The 21997-nt window shown below is 42.3% G+C and overlaps 1 protein-coding gene across 2 annotated transcripts; it reads left to right on the top strand.

Moving 5' to 3' along the window:
• The first annotated feature begins 16881 nt into the window (after nucleotides 1-16881).
• On the top strand, nucleotides 16882-21151 carry LOC125553914 (uncharacterized). Of its 2 annotated transcripts, XM_087518519.1 has the most exons (7): nucleotides 16882-17443; nucleotides 17671-18526; nucleotides 18613-20159; nucleotides 20247-20339; nucleotides 20413-20481; nucleotides 20561-20629; nucleotides 20739-21151. In XM_087518519.1, exons 2-7 carry the CDS (start codon nucleotides 17672-17674, stop codon nucleotides 20893-20895), a joined length of 2790 nt encoding a protein of 929 aa, XP_087374645.1. In that variant the 5' UTR covers nucleotides 16882-17443; nucleotide 17671; the 3' UTR covers nucleotides 20896-21151. The 2 variants fall into 2 exon arrangements, with proteins under 2 accessions (XP_087374645.1, XP_087374646.1); XM_087518520.1 differs by lacking the exon at nucleotides 20739-21151 and having other exon boundaries at nucleotides 20561-20633.
• The last annotated feature ends 846 nt before the right edge of the window (nucleotides 21152-21997 follow it).

The raw sequence follows: 21997 nt of genomic DNA on the forward strand, positions 1-21997 counted from the left end.
TGTTAAACTCTCGAGGAACTATAGAGAAACAACTCGGTGAATCATAACTTACGATCTTGCTTTTTGAATGTGCAGCCCATAACCAGAGAAATCACTACAAAGAGCAACTGTAGTTGCGCCTCACCCCAAAAGAGGCCATCTCACTACAAAGAGACCAATTAGTATCTCACTCCAATTGATGAGTTAGTCTCTTTAATTACACTTTGCTTCATTAAATGATCAAACGACGCACCCTTATATGTGGTAGTGTTGTTACTCTGCAACTAAGAAAGTTTCTATGTGAACTTCTTTTTGCTTGGTATCCAAACAAAGCATTTTCATTTTGCCATTTTATTGGGCTACTATTCACTCATAGGATTCTGCGATATGATGCCTCACTATTCATTTTATTATTTATCGCTAGATTACTTTCAGTTCAATAGCGGTCTGTGATGCCCCGAGGCCGATGCGCCAGGTGTCTTCCAGTCATTCGCTATCGTTGCCATGTCATTTGCTTGCGTGTTGCTTTTTTACCATGTCATCATATGCATTGCATCATCATGTTTTCAAAACTTGCATCCGTACGGGTTCCCCCACTTCCGCCCGTTGTTCGTTCTGAGCCCAGACACACTTGCACGCGCCCGCGGCACGTCCAAAATATTATTTTATAAGTGGCCGGAAAATGTTCTCGGAATGGGTTGAAAGTTGGCATGCGGTGTTGTTATGTTGTAGGTAGGCCGCCTGCCAAGTTTCATCGCATTCGGAGTTCGTTTGATGCCCCAACGGATAACTATAGCGACATTATAGTCGGTCAAAACGTCGGACGTTTTCGATCTCCGGAAACAGTTGCCGGGCTGCACTCCTCTCCTCTCATCTCAGCCCAACCTCTTTTTACAACCCACCTGCAGCCCACCTAAAACCCCCTCCGTTCCGGACCGTCAGATCGCGATCAGAGGCTCCGAAACGCTCCTAAAACCCTCCTAAACCCAAACCCTAGCCATCCCTGCATATATATGGACACCCCCTTCCAAATTTAGCAGCCTAGCCCTTCCCCTACCTCCCTGCCGCCTCCCTCATCAAATTCCATGCCACCAACCGCCTCCCCCTCGTTTTCCGGCGCCAGCCACCATCGTCCCGCCACCTGAGACCGTCAACCGCCACGCGTCGCCCCAGCCCCTCCCTCGCGCCTCCAGTCGCGCAGGCCCGCCGGAACCCATCCGCGGCCCGCCCCGGGCCGATCTGGGCCCGAGGTGCCCGCACTGCGCCTCGCCTCCTCGCCCGCTTCCCCGCCGCCAAGCGCCGCCCGCCGGAGCGCGCCCCTCCTCGTCGCCCCGCCACCGCCGGCTGGCTCTGCCGCCGCCGAGCCCCAGGCCAGCTCCGCCGCCCCTCCTCTACATCTCCCTGCCTCTCCCTAACCTCTTTCCTCTCCCCTGCAGTGCTCCTCGCCGCCGCCGCCATGGAGTTCGTCGCCGGCTCCCTGCTGCCGCCCTGCTCCGGCGACGGATCCGGTGGGATCCGGCCCCCACCGCCCAGATCCATCCATCCCCGACGGGATCCGCCTCCCTCCACCGCTGGAGACGCGCCAAGCCGCCGCCGTCGTCCCGCTCCGCGCGGAGGAGCGCCGCCGCCCGCTCGACCCTGCCGGCGCCCGTTGACCGCGTCGACCCCGCGTGGGCCGGCTTCACACCCCTCTCCAGCGGCCTGCTCCAGCGCCCCCTGGGCCGCCTCCACCGACCCGGGCTGAGCCCAGCTAGGTGAGCTGCAAGCCGCCCAGTGGGCTGTTTCAGATGTGGCCCGAGACATGTTTTTTCCGCAGATCGTTTTGATATTAATCCTGAGACTGCAGTTTTCACAGAAAGGTCCCTAAACTTCATGCATATAATAACTTAATAACCGTGCATCGGTTTAAAATGATTTATATATGAAACTTGCTTAGAATTTTTTCTAGATTCATAATATCCAACTTTCATCTATGTTTGAAATGTTTAAAATTCCGTTTGGTTAAATTTGCTCCTATGCCATGCTAAAATGATTTAATTCATAACTAAACAACCGTAGCTCCAAACCTAACAATCTTTATATGTAAATGGGGTAGAAAAATGCCTAGTTTAACATGGTGTCATTACTTTGCATGTTTAATAACTCTAAAATTGTGTTTAGGGTAGAACAGTACCACAACCAAAATTATGCACATGGGGATTTTCCGGACTTGTTGCTTGTTGTTCCGGCCTCATTTAAACTTGCCTAGATAGGTAGTTTTGTTGTGCTTCACCCCTTGCCATGTTAATCAACATTTAATATTGTTGAGTACATAAACGAGAGGAACTAAATAATTGACGTGGTGTTTCGTCAATATGCAACGGAGTTGCATATTGAGCTCCACTTAATTTGTAGTGTGCACTTTGCCATGCCATGCTTCATTAAACCGGACATGCATCATACTTGTTTGCGCATCGTACCATGCTTATGTGATGATTGTTTACTATCTTGTTTGCTTCTTTCCGGGTTGTTTCTCTCGTTAGCTTCGGTTCTGTTCCGGAGTTGTGAGGATCCGTTCGACTACGTCCTTTTTGTCTTCTTCATGGACTCGTTCTTCTTCCTTGCGGGATCTCACGCAAGATGACCATACCCTCGAAATCACTTCTATCTTTGCTTGCTAGTTGCTCGCTCTTTTGCTATGCCTATGCTGCGATACCTACCACTTGCTTTGTCATGCCTCCCATATTGCCATGTCAAACCTCTAACCCACCTTTCCCAGCAAACCGTTGTTTGGCAATGTTACCTCTTTGCTCAGCCCCTCTTATAGCGTTGCTAGTTGCAGGTGAAGATGGAGTGTGTTCCTTGTTGGAACATGTTTATTGTTAGGATATCACAGTATCTCTTATTTAATTAATGCATCTATATACTTGGTAAAGGGTGGAAGGCTCGGCCTTATGCTTGGTGTTTTGTTCCACTCTTGCTGCCCTAGTTTCCGTCATACCGGTGTTATGTTCCTTGATTTTGCGTTCCTTACGCGGTTGGGTTATAATCGGAACCCCTTGACAGTTCGCCTTGAATAAACTCCTCCAGCAAGGCCCAACCTTGGTTTTACCATTTGCACTAACAACCTACCACCTTCCCTTGGGTTCTACAGACTCAAGGGTCATCTTTATTTTAAACCCCCCGGGCTAGTGCTTGTCTAAGTGTTGGTCCGAAATAGAGCCACTTGCGGCGCCACCTCGGGGAAACTTGAGGGCTGGTTTTAGCTGTACGTAGTGTTCATCCGGTGTTGCCCTGAGAACGAGATATGTGCAGCTCCTATCAGGATGTCGGCGCATCGGGCGGTCTTGCTGGTCTTGTTTTACCATTGTCGAGATGTCTTGTAACCGGGATTCTGAGTCTGATCGGGTCTTCCTGGGAGAAGGAATATCCTTCATTGACCGTGAGAGCTTGTGATGGGCTAAGTTGGGACACCCCTGCAGGGTTTTGAACTTTTGAAAGCCGTGCCCACGGTTATGGGCAGATGGGAATTTGTTAATGTCTGGTTGTAGAGAACTTGACACTTAACTTAATTTAAAATGCATTAACCGCGTGTGTAACTATGATGGTCTCTTCTCGGCGGAGTCCAGGAAGTGAACACGGTGTTGGAGTTATGCTTGAACATAAGTAGTTTCAGGATCACTTCTTGATCATTTCTAGTTCACGACCGTGCCTTGCTTTCTCTTCTCGCTCTCATTTGCGTAAGTTAGCCACCATATATGCTAGTGCTTGCTGCAGCTCCACCTCATACCTTTTCCCTACCCATAAGCTTAAATAGTCTTGATCACGAAGGTGTGAGATTGCTGAGTCCCCGTGACTCACAGATTACTTCCAAAACCAGTTTGTAGGTGCCGATGATACCGTACATGTGACGCTACCGAGCTCAAGGAGGAGCTCAATGAATATCTTGTTCTTTGGGTTGTTTCGTTTCAGTTGATCAGTAGTGGAGCCCAGTCGGGGCGATCGGGGATCTAGCATTAGGGGTGGTCTTCTTTTATTTTGGTTCCGTAGTCGACCTTGATTGTATTCTGGATGATTGTAATGCTTGATTCATGTATGTGTGAAGTGGAGATTGTAAGCCAACTCTGCACCTCTTTCTTATTCAGTACATGGGATGTGTAAAGATTACCCCTCTTGCGACATTGCCTACAATGCGGTTATGCCTCTAAGTCGTGCTCCAATACGTGGGAGATATATCCGCATCATGGGTGTTACAAGTTGGTATCAGAGCCCTCCCTGACTTAGGAGCCCCCTGCTTGATCGAATCGCTGGCGTTGTTGAGTCTAGAAAAAAGTTTTGAGTCTTATAGGATTATATATATCGAAGAGTAGGATTCTTTTTACTCCTCAGTCCCTTCGTCGCTCTGGTGAGGCATCCTGACGTAGAGTTTTGACTCTTCTCTTCTCAAATTTCACTAAAAAAATTTAGGATCACGCGGGTATCTTGGAATCGTTCCAATGGTTTTGTGACGAGAACATTGTTCTTGGTGCCTCCTGACATTTAGGGGTTGTGGTAGTGTCCCAGGGAGTTGAGCTTCGAGGTGTTGTCGTCACAATTTTATCGTTACAGTTCTGGAATACCTGAGTTCGCCGACATCGAAAATCTCTTTTATGCAGTTGTTGGTGAGATAACCTCGACGCCACCCAGTACTGGGGCGGGAGTTCGGGAGTATTGCCATAACTCGTATAACGGATGCTTTTCGAAGGTTGAGGTAATTGATTTCCGAAGGTTTCTTGGTTATGTGTTGAAGGATGGATACAACTGGATGTAGGATTTGCTAGTTTTGGGTGAGATATTATGCTTCCCCTGTATCCCCAACACCTGATTGCATAACCGGAAAATTTCGGGAGTTTATAAGTGGGAATTCAAGTAGCTCTTAGGATATCTTTCCGACAGATGTATGATATGAAATTGGGGTTCGACGTCTAGTGGTCCGCCTATCCACGGTTGGTTTTACAGTGGCCTCGTTGTGTCTTAAAGAGTCCTTGGCTATGCTGACTCGGGGACGCTTCGTATGTCATGTGCATTGCCTTGTACATGATGGTGTTGTACGATCGAGCCTGTGTGGGCCCCACCACGAAAACTTCGGACGAAATCTCTATCATATGTTTGTTTCGGCTTATTTTGCAAGCCAATCCTTTGTTTTGTTTTGAGTTGTGGTATTCGAGTTTCTTCAATGTCAAGTGTTGATTCCATACCTTCCCCAAATGGTGTTCTCATACTCCTATGTGAATATCAATCCTTCATGATAATTGGGATTGTCATGTCAATCCTTTTCAACCGACGTGTTTCTCTTCAAGTGGATCTGATCATTTTCAACATCCGCAAGATCAACTCAAGTCTTCTCAACGGTGTTTGTTTCATCTGTTCCTAAGTTGCTTTTGTTTTTCCCACCCTCCCACCCTTTTTCTTCAAGGACTCGGATTTCTTAATCTAATATCCATCTTATTGATGTGAAGTCTCTCCATTCCTTTCAGTCAATGTTCTTATCCGGTGATTCTCATGAAGATGCTCTACAAGTTCATCATTGTTTGTTCTCTTTCTTCTCCGGTGGATTCAAGTCAAGTTTTGTTGATCATATCCTTTCCTCGTTTCAAGTGCTTTCTTATGCCGGTGCACCTCTTAATCATCCACTTCTCGCTATTCAATTGTTTCGGAGTGTTCAAGATATCTCGAAGATTCGTGTTTCCACTCTGCATTCGTTCAAACTCTTTCGAGATTGTTATCTCATTCAAGCAACTTAATTCTACCGGCGCAATCTATCTTTTAAATCGCTCAATGGTGTATCTTTTGAGTGGGCCCTAACCCACAGGTCTTTTCCCAGGATCTTACGTGACTCTTCTAATTTTCACCGGAGGTATTCTCAAATTCTTTTCGAAGTTTGACGTAAGAATGAGTTATCATCAGTCAATTGCCTTTCTCCAAGATCTTTCAAATTCTTTTCATCGTTGGTTCAACCTTTCTAATTTCTATTCCGGAGTGCCTCAACAACTCATGGTGGTGTTTCTCGTCATCATTCTCAACATTTGAAGACCGAAGAAGAATTTTTCCTCCAAATTTTATCCGTTCTCTCAAAGATTCGTGGTGCTAGCTTGATGCCATCCTCTCATAATTGGTTTCGACTGTGAGAATTCTTTTCATCCATCTGGAGCATTTCAGGAGTCTTTTTAGTTTGATTCTCCGAAGACCATCATTTCAGTTTTATTCATTCTCAGCTTTCAGCTCTCGTTCTCCAAATCTTATCGGTGCATCATTAAAATATCCTCTAATCAGCTCATGATCTCTTCGTTTCACTTGTATCTAAATTCTCAAGTATCTTAATTCATTTTTTATTCTAATTCTTACCGGTGTTTTTCCATATCTTTTTTTCGTTCATATTCAATTCCCACGGTGGTCCATTCAAGATTCCTTTTCTCTTGGTATCATATCAATTTATTCGTTGTTTCAATCCTACCGGTGGTTCGTTGAAGACCTTCTCAAGTTTGCGCTATCTCTCTCTTAATCCTTTCTGTGAGAATAAGTAGTATGCCAAATCTGTTGCTTGTCATCAATCTAAATTGGGGAATGATAACCCACAAGTATAGGGGATCGCAACAGCTTTCGAGGGTAGAGTATTCAACCCAAATTTATTGATTCTACACAAGGGGAGCCAAAGAATATTCTCAAGTATTAGCAGCTGAGTTGTCAATTCAACCACACCTGGAAACTTAGTATCTGCAGCAAAGTGTTTAGTAGCAAAGTAATATGATAGTGGTGGTAGCGGCAACAAAAGTAAAGACAGCAAAAGTAATGTTTTTGGTATTTTGTAGTGATTGTAACAGTAGCAGCAGAAAAGTAAATAAGCGAGAACCAGTATATGGAAAACTCATAGGCACCGGATCAGCGATGGATAATTATGCCGGATGCGGTTCATCATGTAATAGTCATAACATAGGTTGACACAGAACTAGCTCCAATTCATCAATGTAATGTAGGCATGTATTCCGTATATAGTCATACGTGCTTATGGTAAAGAACTTGCATGACATCTTTTGTCCTACCCTCCCGTGGCAGCGGGGTCCTATTGGAAACTAAGGGATACTAATGCCTCCTTTTAATAGAGAACCGGAACAAAGCATTAGCACATAGTGAATACATGAACTCCTCAAACTATGGTCATCACCGGGAGTGGTCCCGATTATTGTCACTTCGGGGTTGCCGGATCATAACACATAGTAGGTGACTATAGACTTGCAAGATAGGATCTAGAACTCACATATATTCATGAAAACATAATAGGTTCAGATCTGAAATCATGGCACTCGGGCCCTAGTGACAAGCATTAAGCATAGCAAAGTCATAGCAACATCAATCTCAGAACATAATGGATACTAGGGATCAAACCCTAACAAAACTAACTCAATTACATGATAAATCTCATCCAACCCATCACAATCCAGCAAGCCTACGATGCAATTACTCACGCACGGCGGTGAGCATCATGAAATTGGTGATGGAGGATGGTTGATGATGATGACGACGACGAATCCCCCTCTCGGAGCCCCGAACGGACTCCAGATCAGCCCTCTCGAGAGGTTTTAGGGCTTGGCGGCGGCTCCGTATCGTAAAACGCGATGATTTCTTCTCTCTGATTTTTTTTCTCTCCGAAAGCAAATATATAGAGTTGGAGTTGGCGTCGGAGGGTCAACAAGGGGCCCACGAGGTAGGGGGCGCGCCCTAGGGGGGGCACCCTCGTGGAAATGGTGTGGGCCCCCTGGTCTTCATATTTGGCGAGGATTTTTTATTGTTTTTTCTAAGACCTCCCGTGGAGTTTCAGGTCATTCCGAGAATATTTGTTTTCTGCACATAAAACAACATCATGGTAATTCTGCTGAAAACAGCGTCAGTCCGGGTTAGTTCCATTCAAATCGTATAAATTAGAGTCCAAAACGCAAAAGTGTTTGGAAAAGTAGATACGACGGAGACGTATCAACTCCCCCAAGCTTAAACCCTTGCTTGTCCTCAAGCAATTCAGTTGACAAACTGAAAGAAAGAAAGAAAAACTTTTACAAACTCTGTTTGCTCTTGTTGTTGCAACTATGTCAAGCCAGCATTCAAGTTTTCAGCATAAATCATAACTAACCACATTTGCAATAACTCTCAGGTCTCATAATTACTCGTATCAATAGCATAATCAACTAGCAAGTCATAATAATAAATCTCGGATGACAACACTTTCTCAAAACAATCATAATATGATATAACAAGATGGTATCTCGCTAGCCCTTTCTGAGACCGCAAAACATAAATGCAGAGCACCTTTAAAGATCAAGGACTGACTAGACATTGCAATTCATGGTAAAAGAGATCCAATCATAGTCACACCCAACATAAATTAATAGTGATGAATGCAAATGATGGATGTGCTCTCCAGCTAGTGCTTTTTAATAAGAGGATGATGACTCAACATAAAAGTAAATGGATAGGCCCTTCGCAGAGGGAAGCAGGGATTTGTAGAGGTGCCAGAGCTTGGTTTTGAAATAGAGATAAATTGTATTTTGAGCGGTACACTTTCATTGTCAACGTAACAACTAAGAGATGGCGATATCTTCCATGCTAAACACATTATAGGCGGTTCCCAAACAGAATGGTAAAGTTTATACTCCCCCTCCACCAACAAACATCAATCCAGGGCTTGCTCGAAACAACGAGTGCCTCCAACATACATCAGGTCCCAGGGGGAGTTTTGTTTGCAATTAATTTTGATTTAGTTTGCATAAAGCATGGGACTGGGCATCCCGGTGACCAGCCATTTTCTCGTGAGTGAGGAGCGGAGTCCACTCCTCTTGAGAATAACCCGCCTAACACGGAAGGTAAGGACAGCCTTTGTTGATACATGAGCTATTCGAGCATACAAAACAGAATGATTATTTGAAGGTTTAGAGTTTGGCACATACAAATTTACTTGGAACGGCAGGTAGATACCGCATATAGGAAGGTATAGTGGACTCATCTGGAATAACTTTGGGGTTTAAGGGATTGGATGCACAAGCAGTATTCCCACTTAGTGCAGGTGAAGGCTAGCAAAAGACTGGGAAGCGACCAACTAGAGAGCGACAACAGCCATGTACATGCATTAAAATTAATAAACATTGGATGCAAGCATGAGTAGGATATAATTCACCATGAACATAAATATCGTGAAGGCTATGTTGATTTGTTTCAACTACATGCGTGAACATGTGCCAAGTCAAGTCACTTAAATCATTCAAAGGAGGATACCACCCCATCATACCACATCATAACCATCTCAATAGCATGTTGGCACGCAAGGTAAATCATTATAACTCATAGCTAATCAAGCATGGCACAAGCAACTCTGATCTCTAATTGTCATTGCAAACATGTTTATTCATAATAAGCCGAATCAAGAACGCAGGACTCATCATATTTACAAAAACAAAAGAGGTCGAGTTCATACCAGCTTTTCTCCTCTCAGTCAGTTCATCATATATCATCATAATTGCCTTTCACTTGCACGACCGAACGGTGTGAATAATAATAAGAGTGCACGTGCATTGGACTAAGCTGGAATCCGCGAGCATTCAATAAACAGGAGAAGACAAGGCAATACGGGCTCTTGGGTTAATTCAACAATAATGCATATAAGAGCCACTTCAACAATTTAATTATGGTCTTCTCCTACTGACCCCCAAAGAAAATAAAAGAAATAAAACTATTTACACGGGAAAGCTCCCAACAAGCAAAAGAAGAACGGGAAATATTTTTGGGTTTTCTTTTTGATTATTACTACTACAACAGAAAAATAAACTACTACTAATTTTTTTGGTTTTTTCTTAAGGTTTATTAAACACACAAGAAGGAAGCAGGAAAAAGGAAATAAACTAGCATGGATATTACAGTGAAAAAGTATGAGCACCGACATCTAGCAATGAGTGTGTGTGAACATAAATGTAATGTCGGTGAGAAATATGTACTCCCCCAAGCTTAGGCTTTTGGCCTAAGTTGGTCTATGGCCACGGCTGGCCTGGCGGATATCCATAATAATAGTTGTTGGGGTCATACTGCGACGAAGAATAGTTGGGATCATACTGTGATGAAGAAGAAGACTCTGACTGCCACTAGCTGGCAATCATCTCCGGATCCCACTGATAGTTAGACTGTCGTGAAGGATCAAATTGTGGTTCTGGCTCTGGCTCCTCAGCTGGTGCAGGGTTCCGGTAGGCGTGAATAGCTGCCAACGGAACAAGGTACGTGCCTGCAGTCAAATCAAACAAAGAAGGAGCAGACAAGGTAATAGTCTCAGGATGATGTTTATTAAAGAACAATTGATATTTAAGCTCCCCTGCCCTATTCTTAACAATAAAATCATGTGCCACCATACTTTTATGATCTAGATAAACACGGGGTAGCACTTTTCTTCCTTCTCAGCATGCCTAACATGTATGTTAAAATGCGCGGCTAGGCGTGTGGCATAAATGCCTCCAAAGATGGGGCCCTTAGTACGGTTCATATTTAACCGTCTAGCAATAATACCGCCCATACTAAAAGTGTTATCACTGTATAAACCTTGGAGCAGAATAATTAAATCAGGGATACTAAGGTTTCCAGAATTTCCGCGTCCAATTAAACAACGACTAGCAAATAATGCAAAGTAACGCAAAACAGGAAAATGTATACTAGTGATTCGTGCATCGGAAACCTTCCTGGTTTCTCCTACAATGATATTATCAATAAACCCAGCCACATCATCATGATGTGTTCTTCTGTCTTGCCCTCAAAAGGGACTAAACAAATCCGACAGAAATCATAAAGTGACATCTCCTTAGGCTCATCATATAAATGAAATTCCACTGTAGGTGGTGAGTTCCTAGGATGAAAATAAAATTTTTGCACAAAGGTATTTGTGAGTAAGAGATACTGATCGCATTGGTCGTGGAGGAAAGCGGCGAGGCCTGCATTGTGAGCCAATTCATGAAAATCTTCATAGATACCGGCTGCTCTCAAGAAATCTTCAGAAGGCCATTCACACGCCCGAATCTCCGCGGTGCGTGGCAGATTATACTTAGGCTTTGGTGCCTTTTCCTTCGAGCTTTGGCTCGATGAGCCCCTCAATAATCTCCTCATCATTTTCTGAAATAATCTGAAATTTTTGATAACTTCAAAATAAAGTAACCAAACTCAATAAAAATGATAGCAACTACTCCTACAAGTGCCTAGAGCCTATATCAAGCATTAGAACTACTTGGAACCATATAAATTTGACATGCAAGCTCAAGAACATGGTCACCTATGCAGCTCAAATTTGCATTGAATAAAGCACTAGAACAAAAACTAATTGGACCAATGGAGGAGTCACATACCAAGGAACAATCTCCCCAAGCAGTTTTGCGAGAGGTGCTTTGAGCAAGGAGATCGAAAATCAAAGCAAAAGTGGCTGGAACTCGTGCTTGAGTTGGTTTTTTGGGTTTGTGTGAGACAGAGGAAGAAGATGGGTGCTGGGATAAGTGGAGGAGGGCCACCATGGGCCCACGAGGCAGGGGGCGTGCCCTATAGGGGGGGGGGTGCCCACCACCCTCGTGGCCAGGTGGCAGCTCCTCCCGCGGTGATTTTTGCATAGTAGATCCTCAAATATTCCCGAAAAAATCTTATTAAATTGGCATGTCATTCTGAGGATTTTTATTTTTGGGTTATTTTTATATTGCACGGATAATCAGATAATAGACAAAAAAATACTATTTTTACTTTATTTAATATAAATAACAGAAAATATAAAGAGGGCACAGAAGTTTGTGCTTCTAGTTTCATCCATCTCATGCTCATAAAAAAGAATCCACTAACAAGGTTGATCAAGTCTTGTTAACAAACTCATTCCGATAATCATGAAACCGGAGAAATTTCGAATAACACTAAGTTACCTCAACGGGGATATGCACATCCCCTATAATAAGAATATCATATTTCTTCTTAACAGTAGGAAGAGGAAATTCAAAACCGCCAAATATAATCGATGGAATTTTTCCAATGGAGTTGATACTATGAACTTGAGGTTGTTTCCTCAGAAAGTGTACCGTATGCTCATTACCATTAACATGAAAAGTGACATTGCCTTTGTTGCAATCAATAACAGCCGCTGCAGTATTAAGAAAAGGTCTTCCAAGAATAATAGACATACTATCATACTCGGGAATATCAAGTATAACAAAGTCCGTTAAAATAGTAACGTTTGCAACCACAACAGGCACATCCTCACAAATACCGACAGGTATAGCAGTTGATTTATCAGCCATTTGCAAAGATATTTTAGTAGGTGTCAACTTATTCAAGTCAAGTCTACGATCTAAAGAGAGAGGCATAACACTAATACCGGCTCCAAGATCACATAAAGCAGTTTTAATATAATTTCTTTTAATAGAGCAAGGTATAGTAGGTACTCCGGGGTCTCCAATTTTTTTTGGTATTCCACCCTTAAAAGTATAATTAGCAAGCATGGTGGAAATTTCAGCTTCCGGTATCTTTCTTTTATTAGTAATAATATCCTTCATATATTTAGCATAAGGATTTGTTTTGAGCACATCAGTTAATCACATACGCAAAAAGATAGGCCTAATCATTTCAGCGAAGCGCTCAAAATCCTCATCATCCTTTTTCTTGGATGGTTTTGGAGGAAAAGGCATGGGTTTCTGAACCCAAGGTTCTCTTTCTTTACCATGTTTCCTAGCAACAAAGTCTCTTTTATCATAACGTTGATTCTTTGATTGCGGGTTATCAAGATCAACAGCAGGTTTAATTTCTACATCATTGTCATTACTAGGTTGAGCATCATCATGAACATTATCATTAATATTTTTACTAGGTTCATGTTCATTACCAGATTGTGTTTCAGCATCAGACATAGATATATCATTTGGATTATCAGGTGGTTTAGCAATAGGTTCACTAGAAGTTTGCACAGTTCTATCATTTTTCTTCTTCTTCTTTTTAGAAGAACTGGGAACATCAATATTATTTCTTTGAGAATCTTGCTCGATTCTCTTAGGGTGGCCTTCAGGATACAAAGGTTCCTGAGTCATTCTACCAGTTCTAGTAGCCACTCTAACAACATAATCATTTTTCTTACTATTCATTTCATCAAGCACTTCTTTTTGAGCCTTAAGTACTTGTTCTACTTGAGTGGTAACCATAGAAGCATGTTTGCTAATAAGTTTAAGTTCACCTTTAATATCAGCCATATAATCACCCAAGCGTCTACTCATATAAGCATTTTCTTTTAATTGTCTACCAAAATAAGCATTGAAGTCATCTTGCTTAAACATAAAGTTATCAAACTCATCTAAGCGCTGACTAGAAATTTTAGTAGGAGGAACTTCAGCTTTATCATATCTATAGAGAGAATTTACCTTTACTGCCTGTGTCGGGATATCGGGATCAGGAGGTTCTTCAACAAATAAATAATTGAGATCATAAGTTTCTTCAACAGGTGGTATATTAAGACCATGTATTTCTTCAATAGGAGGTAAATTCTTAACGTCTTCAGCTTTAATATCTTTTTCTTTCATAGATTTCTTTGCCTCTTGCATATCTTCGGGACTGAGGAATAGAACACCTCTCTTCTTCGGAGTTGGTTTAGGAATAGGCTCAGTAATTGGAGCAGGAGCTGGCTCAGGAGGTGCCCAATTATTTTCATTTGTCAACATACTATTCAATAGAATTTCAGCTTCATTTGGTGTTCTTTCCCTGAAAAGAGAACCAGCACAACTATCCAAGTAATCTCTGAAAGCATCAGTTAGTCCATTATAAAAGATATCAAGTATTTCAGGTTTCTTAAGAGGATGGTCAGGCAAAGCATTAAGTAGCTTGAGAAGCCTCCCCCAAGCTTGTGGGAGACTCTCTTCTTTAATTTGTACAAAGTTGTATATTTCCCTTAAAGCAGCTTGTTTCTTATGAGCAGAGAAATATTTAGCAGAGAAGTAATAAATCATATCCTGGGGACTACGCACACAACCAGGATCAAGAGAATTAAACCATATCTTAGCATCACCCTTTAATGAGAACGGAAATATTTTGAGTAAATAGAGGTAACGTGATCTCTCATTATTAGTGAACAGGGCAGCTATATCATTTAACTTAGTAAGATGTGCCACAATAGTTTCAGATTCATAGCCATAAAACGGATCAGATTCAATCAAAGGAATTATATCAGGATCAACAGAGAATTCATAATCTTTATCAGGAACACATATAGGTGAAGTAGCAAAAGCAGGGTCGGGTCTCATTCTATCTCTAAGTGATTCCTTGTTCCATTTAATTAATAACCTCTTAAGCTCATATCTATCTCTGCAAGCTAAAATAGCTAGAGAAGCATCTTTATCAAAAAGATAACCTTTAGGAATAACAGGCATATTTTCATCATCACTATCATCATCGTATTCAGATTCAATAATTTCTCTTTCCCTAGCCCTAGCAATTTGTTCATCAAGAAATTCACCAAGGGGCACAGTAGTATCAGACATAGAAGCAGTTTCATCATAAGTATCATGCATAGCAGAAGTGGCATCATCAATAACATGCGACATATCAAAATGAATAGCAGAAGCAGGTGTAGGTGTCGCAAACTTACTCATAACAGAAGGTGAATCAAGTGCAGAGCTAGATGGCAGTTCCTTACCTCCCCTCGTAGTTGAGGGATAGATCTTGGTTTTTGGATCTCTCAAATTCTTCATAGTGTCCAGCAGATATAAATCTCAAGTGACTCAAAGAATAGAGCTATGCTCCCCGGCAACGGCGCCAGAAAAAGGTCTTGATAACCCATAAGTATAGGGGATCACAACAGCTTTTGAGGGTAGAGTATTCAACCCAAATTTATTGATTCGATGCAAGGGGAGCCAAAGAATATTCTCAAGTATTAGCAGCTGAGTTGTCAATTCGACCACACCTGGAAACTTAGTATCTACAGCAAAGTGTTTAGTAGCAAAGTAATATGATAGTGGTGGTAGCGGCAACAAAAGTAAAGACAGCAAAAGTAATGTTTTTGGTATTTTGTAGTGATTGTAACAGTAGCAGCGGAAAAGTAAATAAGCGAGAACCAGTATATGGAAAACTCGTAGGCACCGGATCAGGGATGGATAATTATGTCGGATGCGGTTCATCATGTAACAGTCATAACATAGGGTGACACAGAACTAGCTCCAATTCATCAATGTAATGTAGGCATGTATTCCGTATATAGTCATACGTGCTTATGGTAAAGAACTTGCATGACATCTTTTGTCCTACCCTCCCATGGCAGCGGGGTCCTATTGGAAACTAAGGGATATTAATGCCTCCTTTTAATAGAGAACCGGAACAAAGCATTAGCACATAGTGAATACATGAACTCCTCAAACTATGGTCATCACCGGGAGTGGTCCCGATTATTGTCACTTCAGGGTTGCCGGATCATAACACATAGTAGGTGACTATAGACTTGCAAGATAGGATCTAGAACTCACATATATTCATGAAAACATAATAGGTTTAGATCTGAAATCATGGCACTCGGGCCCTAGTGACAAGCATTAAGCATAGCAAAGTCATAGCAACATCAATCTCAGAACATAATGGATACTAGGGATCAAACCCTAACAAAACTAACTCGATTACATGATAAATCTCATCCAACCCATCACCGTCCAGCAAGCCTACGATGCAATTACTCACGCACGGCGGTGAGCATCATGAAATTGGTGATGGAGGATGGTTGATGATGACGATGGCGACGAATCCCCCTCTCCGGATCCCCGAACGGACTCCAGATCAGCCCTCCCGAGAGGTTTTAGGGCTTGGCGGCGGCTCCGTATCATAAAACACGATGATTTCTTCTCTCTGATTTTTTATCTCCGAAAGCAAATATATAGAGTTGGAGTTGGCGTCGGAGGGTCAACAGGGGGCCCACGAGGTAGTGGGGCGCGCCCTAGGGGGGCGCCCCCACTCTCGTGGAAAGGGTGTGGGCCCCCTGGTCTTCATATTTGGCGAGGATTTTTTATTGTTTTTTCTAAGACCTCCCGTGGAGTTTCAGGTCATTCCGAGAATATTTATTTTCTGCACATAAAACAACATCATGGTAATTCTGCTGAAAACAGCGTTAGTCCGGGTTAGTTCCATTCAAATCATACAAATTAGAGTCCAAAACAAGGGCAAAAGTGTTTGGAAAAGTAGATACGACGGAGACGTATCAGGGAAGGATAAGCATAATGTAATTCTTATTCTTGTTTCATCGAGTAAATTCAATTCCTTATTCCAGAGGTTCATCAAAATTCTTTATTTCTTTGTTCCATATTTTCCTTTTCCGGAGTTCCAAGCTCTTTCAATTATATCATTTCAAAGCTTCATCTAATCATTGCAAGGCTTCAATCTTATTCTTTTCATCCTTCACTTCCTTTTGATCATTCTTTTATTACCGGAGTTCTTCACGAAGGCTCATGATGATTTGCAAGGATACTTTTCATTCTTCAAATGTTCTTCAAGATTTCTCTCAGAGCTAAGATCAGCCAAGATATTACTCTAAAATAAACATGGTGCCCAACACATGTTTTGTTTGAGGAGTTCAAGCCTTCTTCATCTTGCATTCCGAAGTGCAATTCTTTCTACCGTATCATTTGAGGTGGTGCTATGTCATTCTTCATAATTTGAGTCCATGTTTCATGATTGAGAGAATTCCTTATTTGGCCCTTTCTTAAATTTTGGTTCCTTTTTTGGCCCTAAAAATTTATTTTTTCCTTCTTTGACACCCTAACTTTATTTTCTTCCTTTCATGACACTTCCGTCGATTTTTGCCGTTAACACCGTCAACTATGACAGGAAAAATCATTTTACCCCTTCTTTATAGCATGCTAAAAAAAAGAAAAACGACCCCCCCTTCTGCCCCCGATTCCCATTCTCCTCCCCGAGACCTAAACCTAGCGCAGCGGCGGCACGAGCGAGGAGCGAGGCACCCAGCGGCGGCGCGAGCGAGGCACCCAGCGGCGGTGGCGCGAGCGAGTCACCCAGCGGCAGTGGCGCGAGCGAGGCACCCAGCGGCGGCACATGGAGGAGGGCGAGGTGGACGAGGGCCATGGGCGAGGCGGCCATGGTGGGGAGGCAGGGGGCGGCCAACTCTTGGAGGACGGGCAAGGCGGCCATGGTGGGGAGGCGGGGGCGGCCAACTCCTGGAGAACGGGCGAGGCAGCCATGGTGGGGAGGCGGGGGGCGGCCAACCCCTGGAGGACGGGCGAGGCGGCCATGGTGGGGAGGCGGGGGGCAGCCAACCTGCTGACGACGGGCAAAGCGGCCATGGTGGGGAGGTGGAGGGCGGCCATGGTGGGGAGGCCGGCTGTGCGGCGGTCTCAGCCTTGCGTGGTAAAGGCGCAACACCGGAGCAAGGCCAATTATCACCGAGGGATGCGGCTACATCGGCTTGTCTAGATGTGTGAGGCATCTCTTCTTTAAATTTGACAGAGTACTTAGAGATGGCTTTGAAGATTACTTAGAGATGGATCCCAAATGCAACATATTTGCAGCACCTCTCTTCTAGATTTGTCGAAATGCAACAGATTACTTAGGAGTTTCATTTAGAGATGATAATTTGCTGCAAAATCTGAACTTAGAGATGGATCCCAAATGCAACTCATGATTAAGTTTATTTGGTTTTTACAGGATGGATCAAAATTCAACTTATGTGCTGAAAATCAATTTGCTTGGCAACCCAAAAAAGGCTAGAAAGGATATCAAATGCTTCTGTTTTGATAAGGTTATTGATTCCGACTTAACAAATTATAAGGACTTGGTTGAATCAATCGTAGAGCAGTACTCGCCTCGTTATTTGGAAGTTGCACATGTTCAGTATTATGATGATGTTCTTAAAATCTACCCTGAAGTAACATCTGACCAAGAATTGGTGTCAATGTTTGAGAAACACTCTAAGACAAAGGTTGTGCACATGTTTGTTGCATATTGTGATCCATCGGAACCATATGAGCCTATAACGGAGTGGCATAGTGATGCGCATAGCCAACCTAACAACATAGAACAAGATGATGATGATGATTATCTTCGCAACCCAGTACCTAAGAATGAGCATGTTGGTGTTGATGAGGAAAATATTTATTTAGAGGATGAACCTGTACCTCTTATCATGGTTCCTTGTTCCAACAAAGAAAAGGACAAAGACTATGTTCCTGATCATGAGAACGAGGCTGAGAGCGAGGTTGAGAGCGAGGATGAGAGCATGTCAGAGGTTGAAGTAGAGGAAGATGAGGAATATCACGAGGCAGATCATGCACCACACATTGAATATAATAAATTAGATCCTCCAATGAACGAAGGAAGAAAATATCCCAATATGGCAGAGTTTAAATTGGCGCTTTCTCAGCATGCAATCGAACATGAATTTGAGTTTGACACCGAAAAGAGTGCACCACATAGGTTTAGAGCTTATTGTTCAAGAAGGGATGAAGATAAGTGTCCATGGAGGATATATGCTTCTACAATGGAAGATGAGTGCACAGTAATGGTAATTTTCTAACTTTACTCATGTGTGCTTAGTTTGTGGTCATGGTCTTTACTCTAGTAATAATTTTCTATGTTCATCTTTTGTAGGTGAGAAAGAACCCTTGTGGTCATGATTGCTCTAGTACAAAAAGAAAAAAGAAGTTGAAGAATGCAAACAAGCGGTGGATATGTGAGCACGTGAAGGACTGGCTAATTGAGGATGCAACTCTAGGACCAAAGGCATTGCGAAAGAAGCTTAAAGAGCATCATGGAATCGACATCAACTCTAAGAGAGTCTATATGGGTAAGCTGCTAGCCTTGAAGGAACTATATGGTGATTGGGATACAAGCTTTGATAATCTTTATAGTTTCAAGTCGCAAATTGAAAGTTGCTGCCCCGGTAGCATAGTGATCATTGATCATCACACAATAAAAGATAAAATCAGATTTAAAAGAATTTTTGTTGCTTTTTGCATCAATGGGTTTCTTAATGGCTGCAGGCCATACTTGGCAGTAGATAGCACCTTCTTGACAGGCAGGTTCAAGGGGCAGCTGGCTAGTGCTACCGCTGTTGATGGACATAGTTGGATGTATCCAGTTTGTATGGGTGTTTTTGATTCTGAAACTAATGAGAATTGGACCTGGTTCATGCAAATGGTTAGACAAGCCATAGGATCCCCAAGGGGTTTAACCATATGCACCGATGCTGGGCAACCAGTGATGACAGGTGTAAAAGAAGTGTTCCCAAAGGCTGAACGTAGGGAATGTATGTTTCACTTGGTGTCCAACTTCAAGAAGAAGTTTCATGGAAAGGTGTTTGATGACCACCTTTGGGCTGCTGCTTACTCATGGAACCCATATATATTTGAAAAAAATTGGGCTGCAATGGACATAGCAAAGCCAGCGGCAACTGCATATCTTAGGAGGTGGCACACTAGGTTGTGGTCTAGGAGTCAGTTCTCAACAATTTCCAAGGTGGATTATGTTACAAACAACTTGGCTGAGTGCTTCAATAATTGGATTAAGCATCACAAGTCCTTGAACTTGGACGACTTCTTTGATAAGGTTAGGCAGATGATTATGATCATGTGGAACCGAAGGAGGAAAGTAGCAAGGAAGTTGGTTGGGTTGATTCTTCCCCACATAATTAAGAAGTTGAATGCAAAGACTAGAGAATTAAACTTGGAGGTGGTAGAAAGCTCAGAAGAAGTCGCTGAAGTGACAGCATTGGGAGGCAGCGGCTTTAGGTTTGTGGTCAACTTGCTTGACAGGACATGTTCTTATAGACAATGGCAAGTTTCTAGCCTTCCTTGCAAGCATGGTCTAGCATTTATCACATCTCTTATCAATGCACACATACAGAATTATGTGGACTTGTATTACTCCATTGACAAATTTAGGGCAGCCTATGACCAACTAATTCCTGCCATGGTTGACAAGAACCAATGGCCTAAATCTGACCATGGATTCTTCATGTTTCCACCACTACTAAAATCCACGGCGGGTAGGCATAAAACTGAGAGGTATAAAGGCTGTAGTGAGAAGAAAAGAAAAAGCGGCCAACACTTATGCCCTATTTGTAAGGACTATGGGCATCATTGGCATAAATGCAAGAAGGGTAACCCAGATGACATTGCTGCTATTTTAGCTGTGAGGTAATAAATATAATTGTGTAACTTGCTTCACTTGCATTTTTTTGTAAGCAGCCATACATGTTAACTACTTTTTTGTTGCTCATGTAGAGGACCACCAAAGAAGAGGGCAAAGACCACCAAAGCATCAATTGTGCCTTGCGAGGATGATGCTCCAGCAGCCTCTATGTGCTTTCCGCCAAGGTTAGCCACTTTACACTCATGCTCATAATTATATGAAATCTGTGTTTGAATTCTAAGTAACTTCTCACAATAGCCAAAGCTTGGAACCTACAACTACGAAAAAGAGAAAACATGATAACTCAATTACTGGAGCATCAAAAAGGTAAGAACTAGTTCTGAATTTTGTAGTAGATTAGATGAAAGCTTGGTTTTGTATTCTAATTGCATTCTTCTCACTATAGCCAAATGTTGGAGAAAACAACTAAGGAAAAAGGGAAAGGGAGTAAATTTGGATCCAGAGTAGCAAAAAGGTAACCTATGGTTGTTTCCGAATTTTATGTTATGTTATGCATTGTTCTATTGTTAACCTGGGCTACTATATGTGATGTATGATGTGCTGCCATGAATGTGTATGTGTAGATCAACAACTCAGCCCATTTGTGTGGCCAACAAGAAAGCATCTATTGCTTTGAAATTACATGCCAAAAGAAAAGGCAAAGAGGTTGCTGATAAGTTGCCACACCTTCCTATGGTGCCACATGATAGCCCTGCAATGGGCACACGTAGCAAAAAATGAATCCTGCCAGCCCTGCAATGAGCACACGAAGCAAAAGGAGGCTTAGCTTGTGATTCTCATTGGATCGCTTTCCATATCATGGTTCATTTGGGAAACTTTTGAGCTGTTTATGTAATATATATGTGAACCTGGGCTTTTGTAAGTGCTATATGTGACCTTCATGTGTTGTATTTGACATGATGTGAACCTGGACTATTATATGTGAACTCTATGTGAACCTGAATGTGTGTAGAGGACTAAATATGTGGACTATTTCCATATATGTGAACCTGGACCAAGTTTCTATGAACTTTTAGTTTGCATACATGTGAATCTGCTCCAAGTATATTATAATTTGTGCATATATGAACTGTACAGGGGATATATCATCAATATACAAGGGAGGTTCTGTCCAATTATCCAATTAAAATTAAAGCTGTGCTAAATAGCAGATTTGGTTTCATTTGGTAATGTATTCAAGACAAACGGATCACATCACCATTGCTTTTGACTTCTAGTTCACAATTTTGGTCACAAACTACACCAAGGGTAAAAAGGACTTTTCATGTCGGATTTAACGGTGTTAGTTGCCAAAACTGACGGAAATGTCATATAGGGAACAAACTGAAGTTTGAGTGCCAGAACATGAAGAATTTTTTTACTAGGGCCAAAAAGGGAACCAAAATTTAAGAAAGGGTCAAATAAGGAATTCTCTCTTCATGATTTACATGTTGTCAAGAATGAGATATCTTAAATCCATCAATCTCTTCATTGGAGTTATCTTGGGTTATGTTTCACCTAAAACCTTCCCTAAGGAATGTTGCTATTTATGGTGTTTATCGATGATCCAAGTTTCCTCCTATTCTCGCGATGAAAGATGTTTTCATCTCTCCATCGCTCTCAAGCAAGCAATTGTTTTCGTTTGTGGAAGGTTTTCACCTCAAGTTTTTGAGATGTTTTCCATAAGCCCTCAACAAGCCTGTTCTTTTCGTTGTTGATTTCCCAACAACTCCGTTCAATCCTTCTTTTTAAGGATGCTCTCTCAAATTCATTTGAGGTAGAACATGTTGTTTTCTTCTCCGTTCTTTTCATTGCATTTTTTCATTTCTTCCGGAGGCATTGT

The sequence above is a fragment of the Triticum urartu genome, chromosome 4A, assembly GCF_056163025.1.
Source record: "Triticum urartu cultivar PI428250 chromosome 4A, HENAU_Tu73, whole genome shotgun sequence".
NCBI lineage: Eukaryota > Viridiplantae > Streptophyta > Magnoliopsida > Poales > Poaceae > Triticum > Triticum urartu.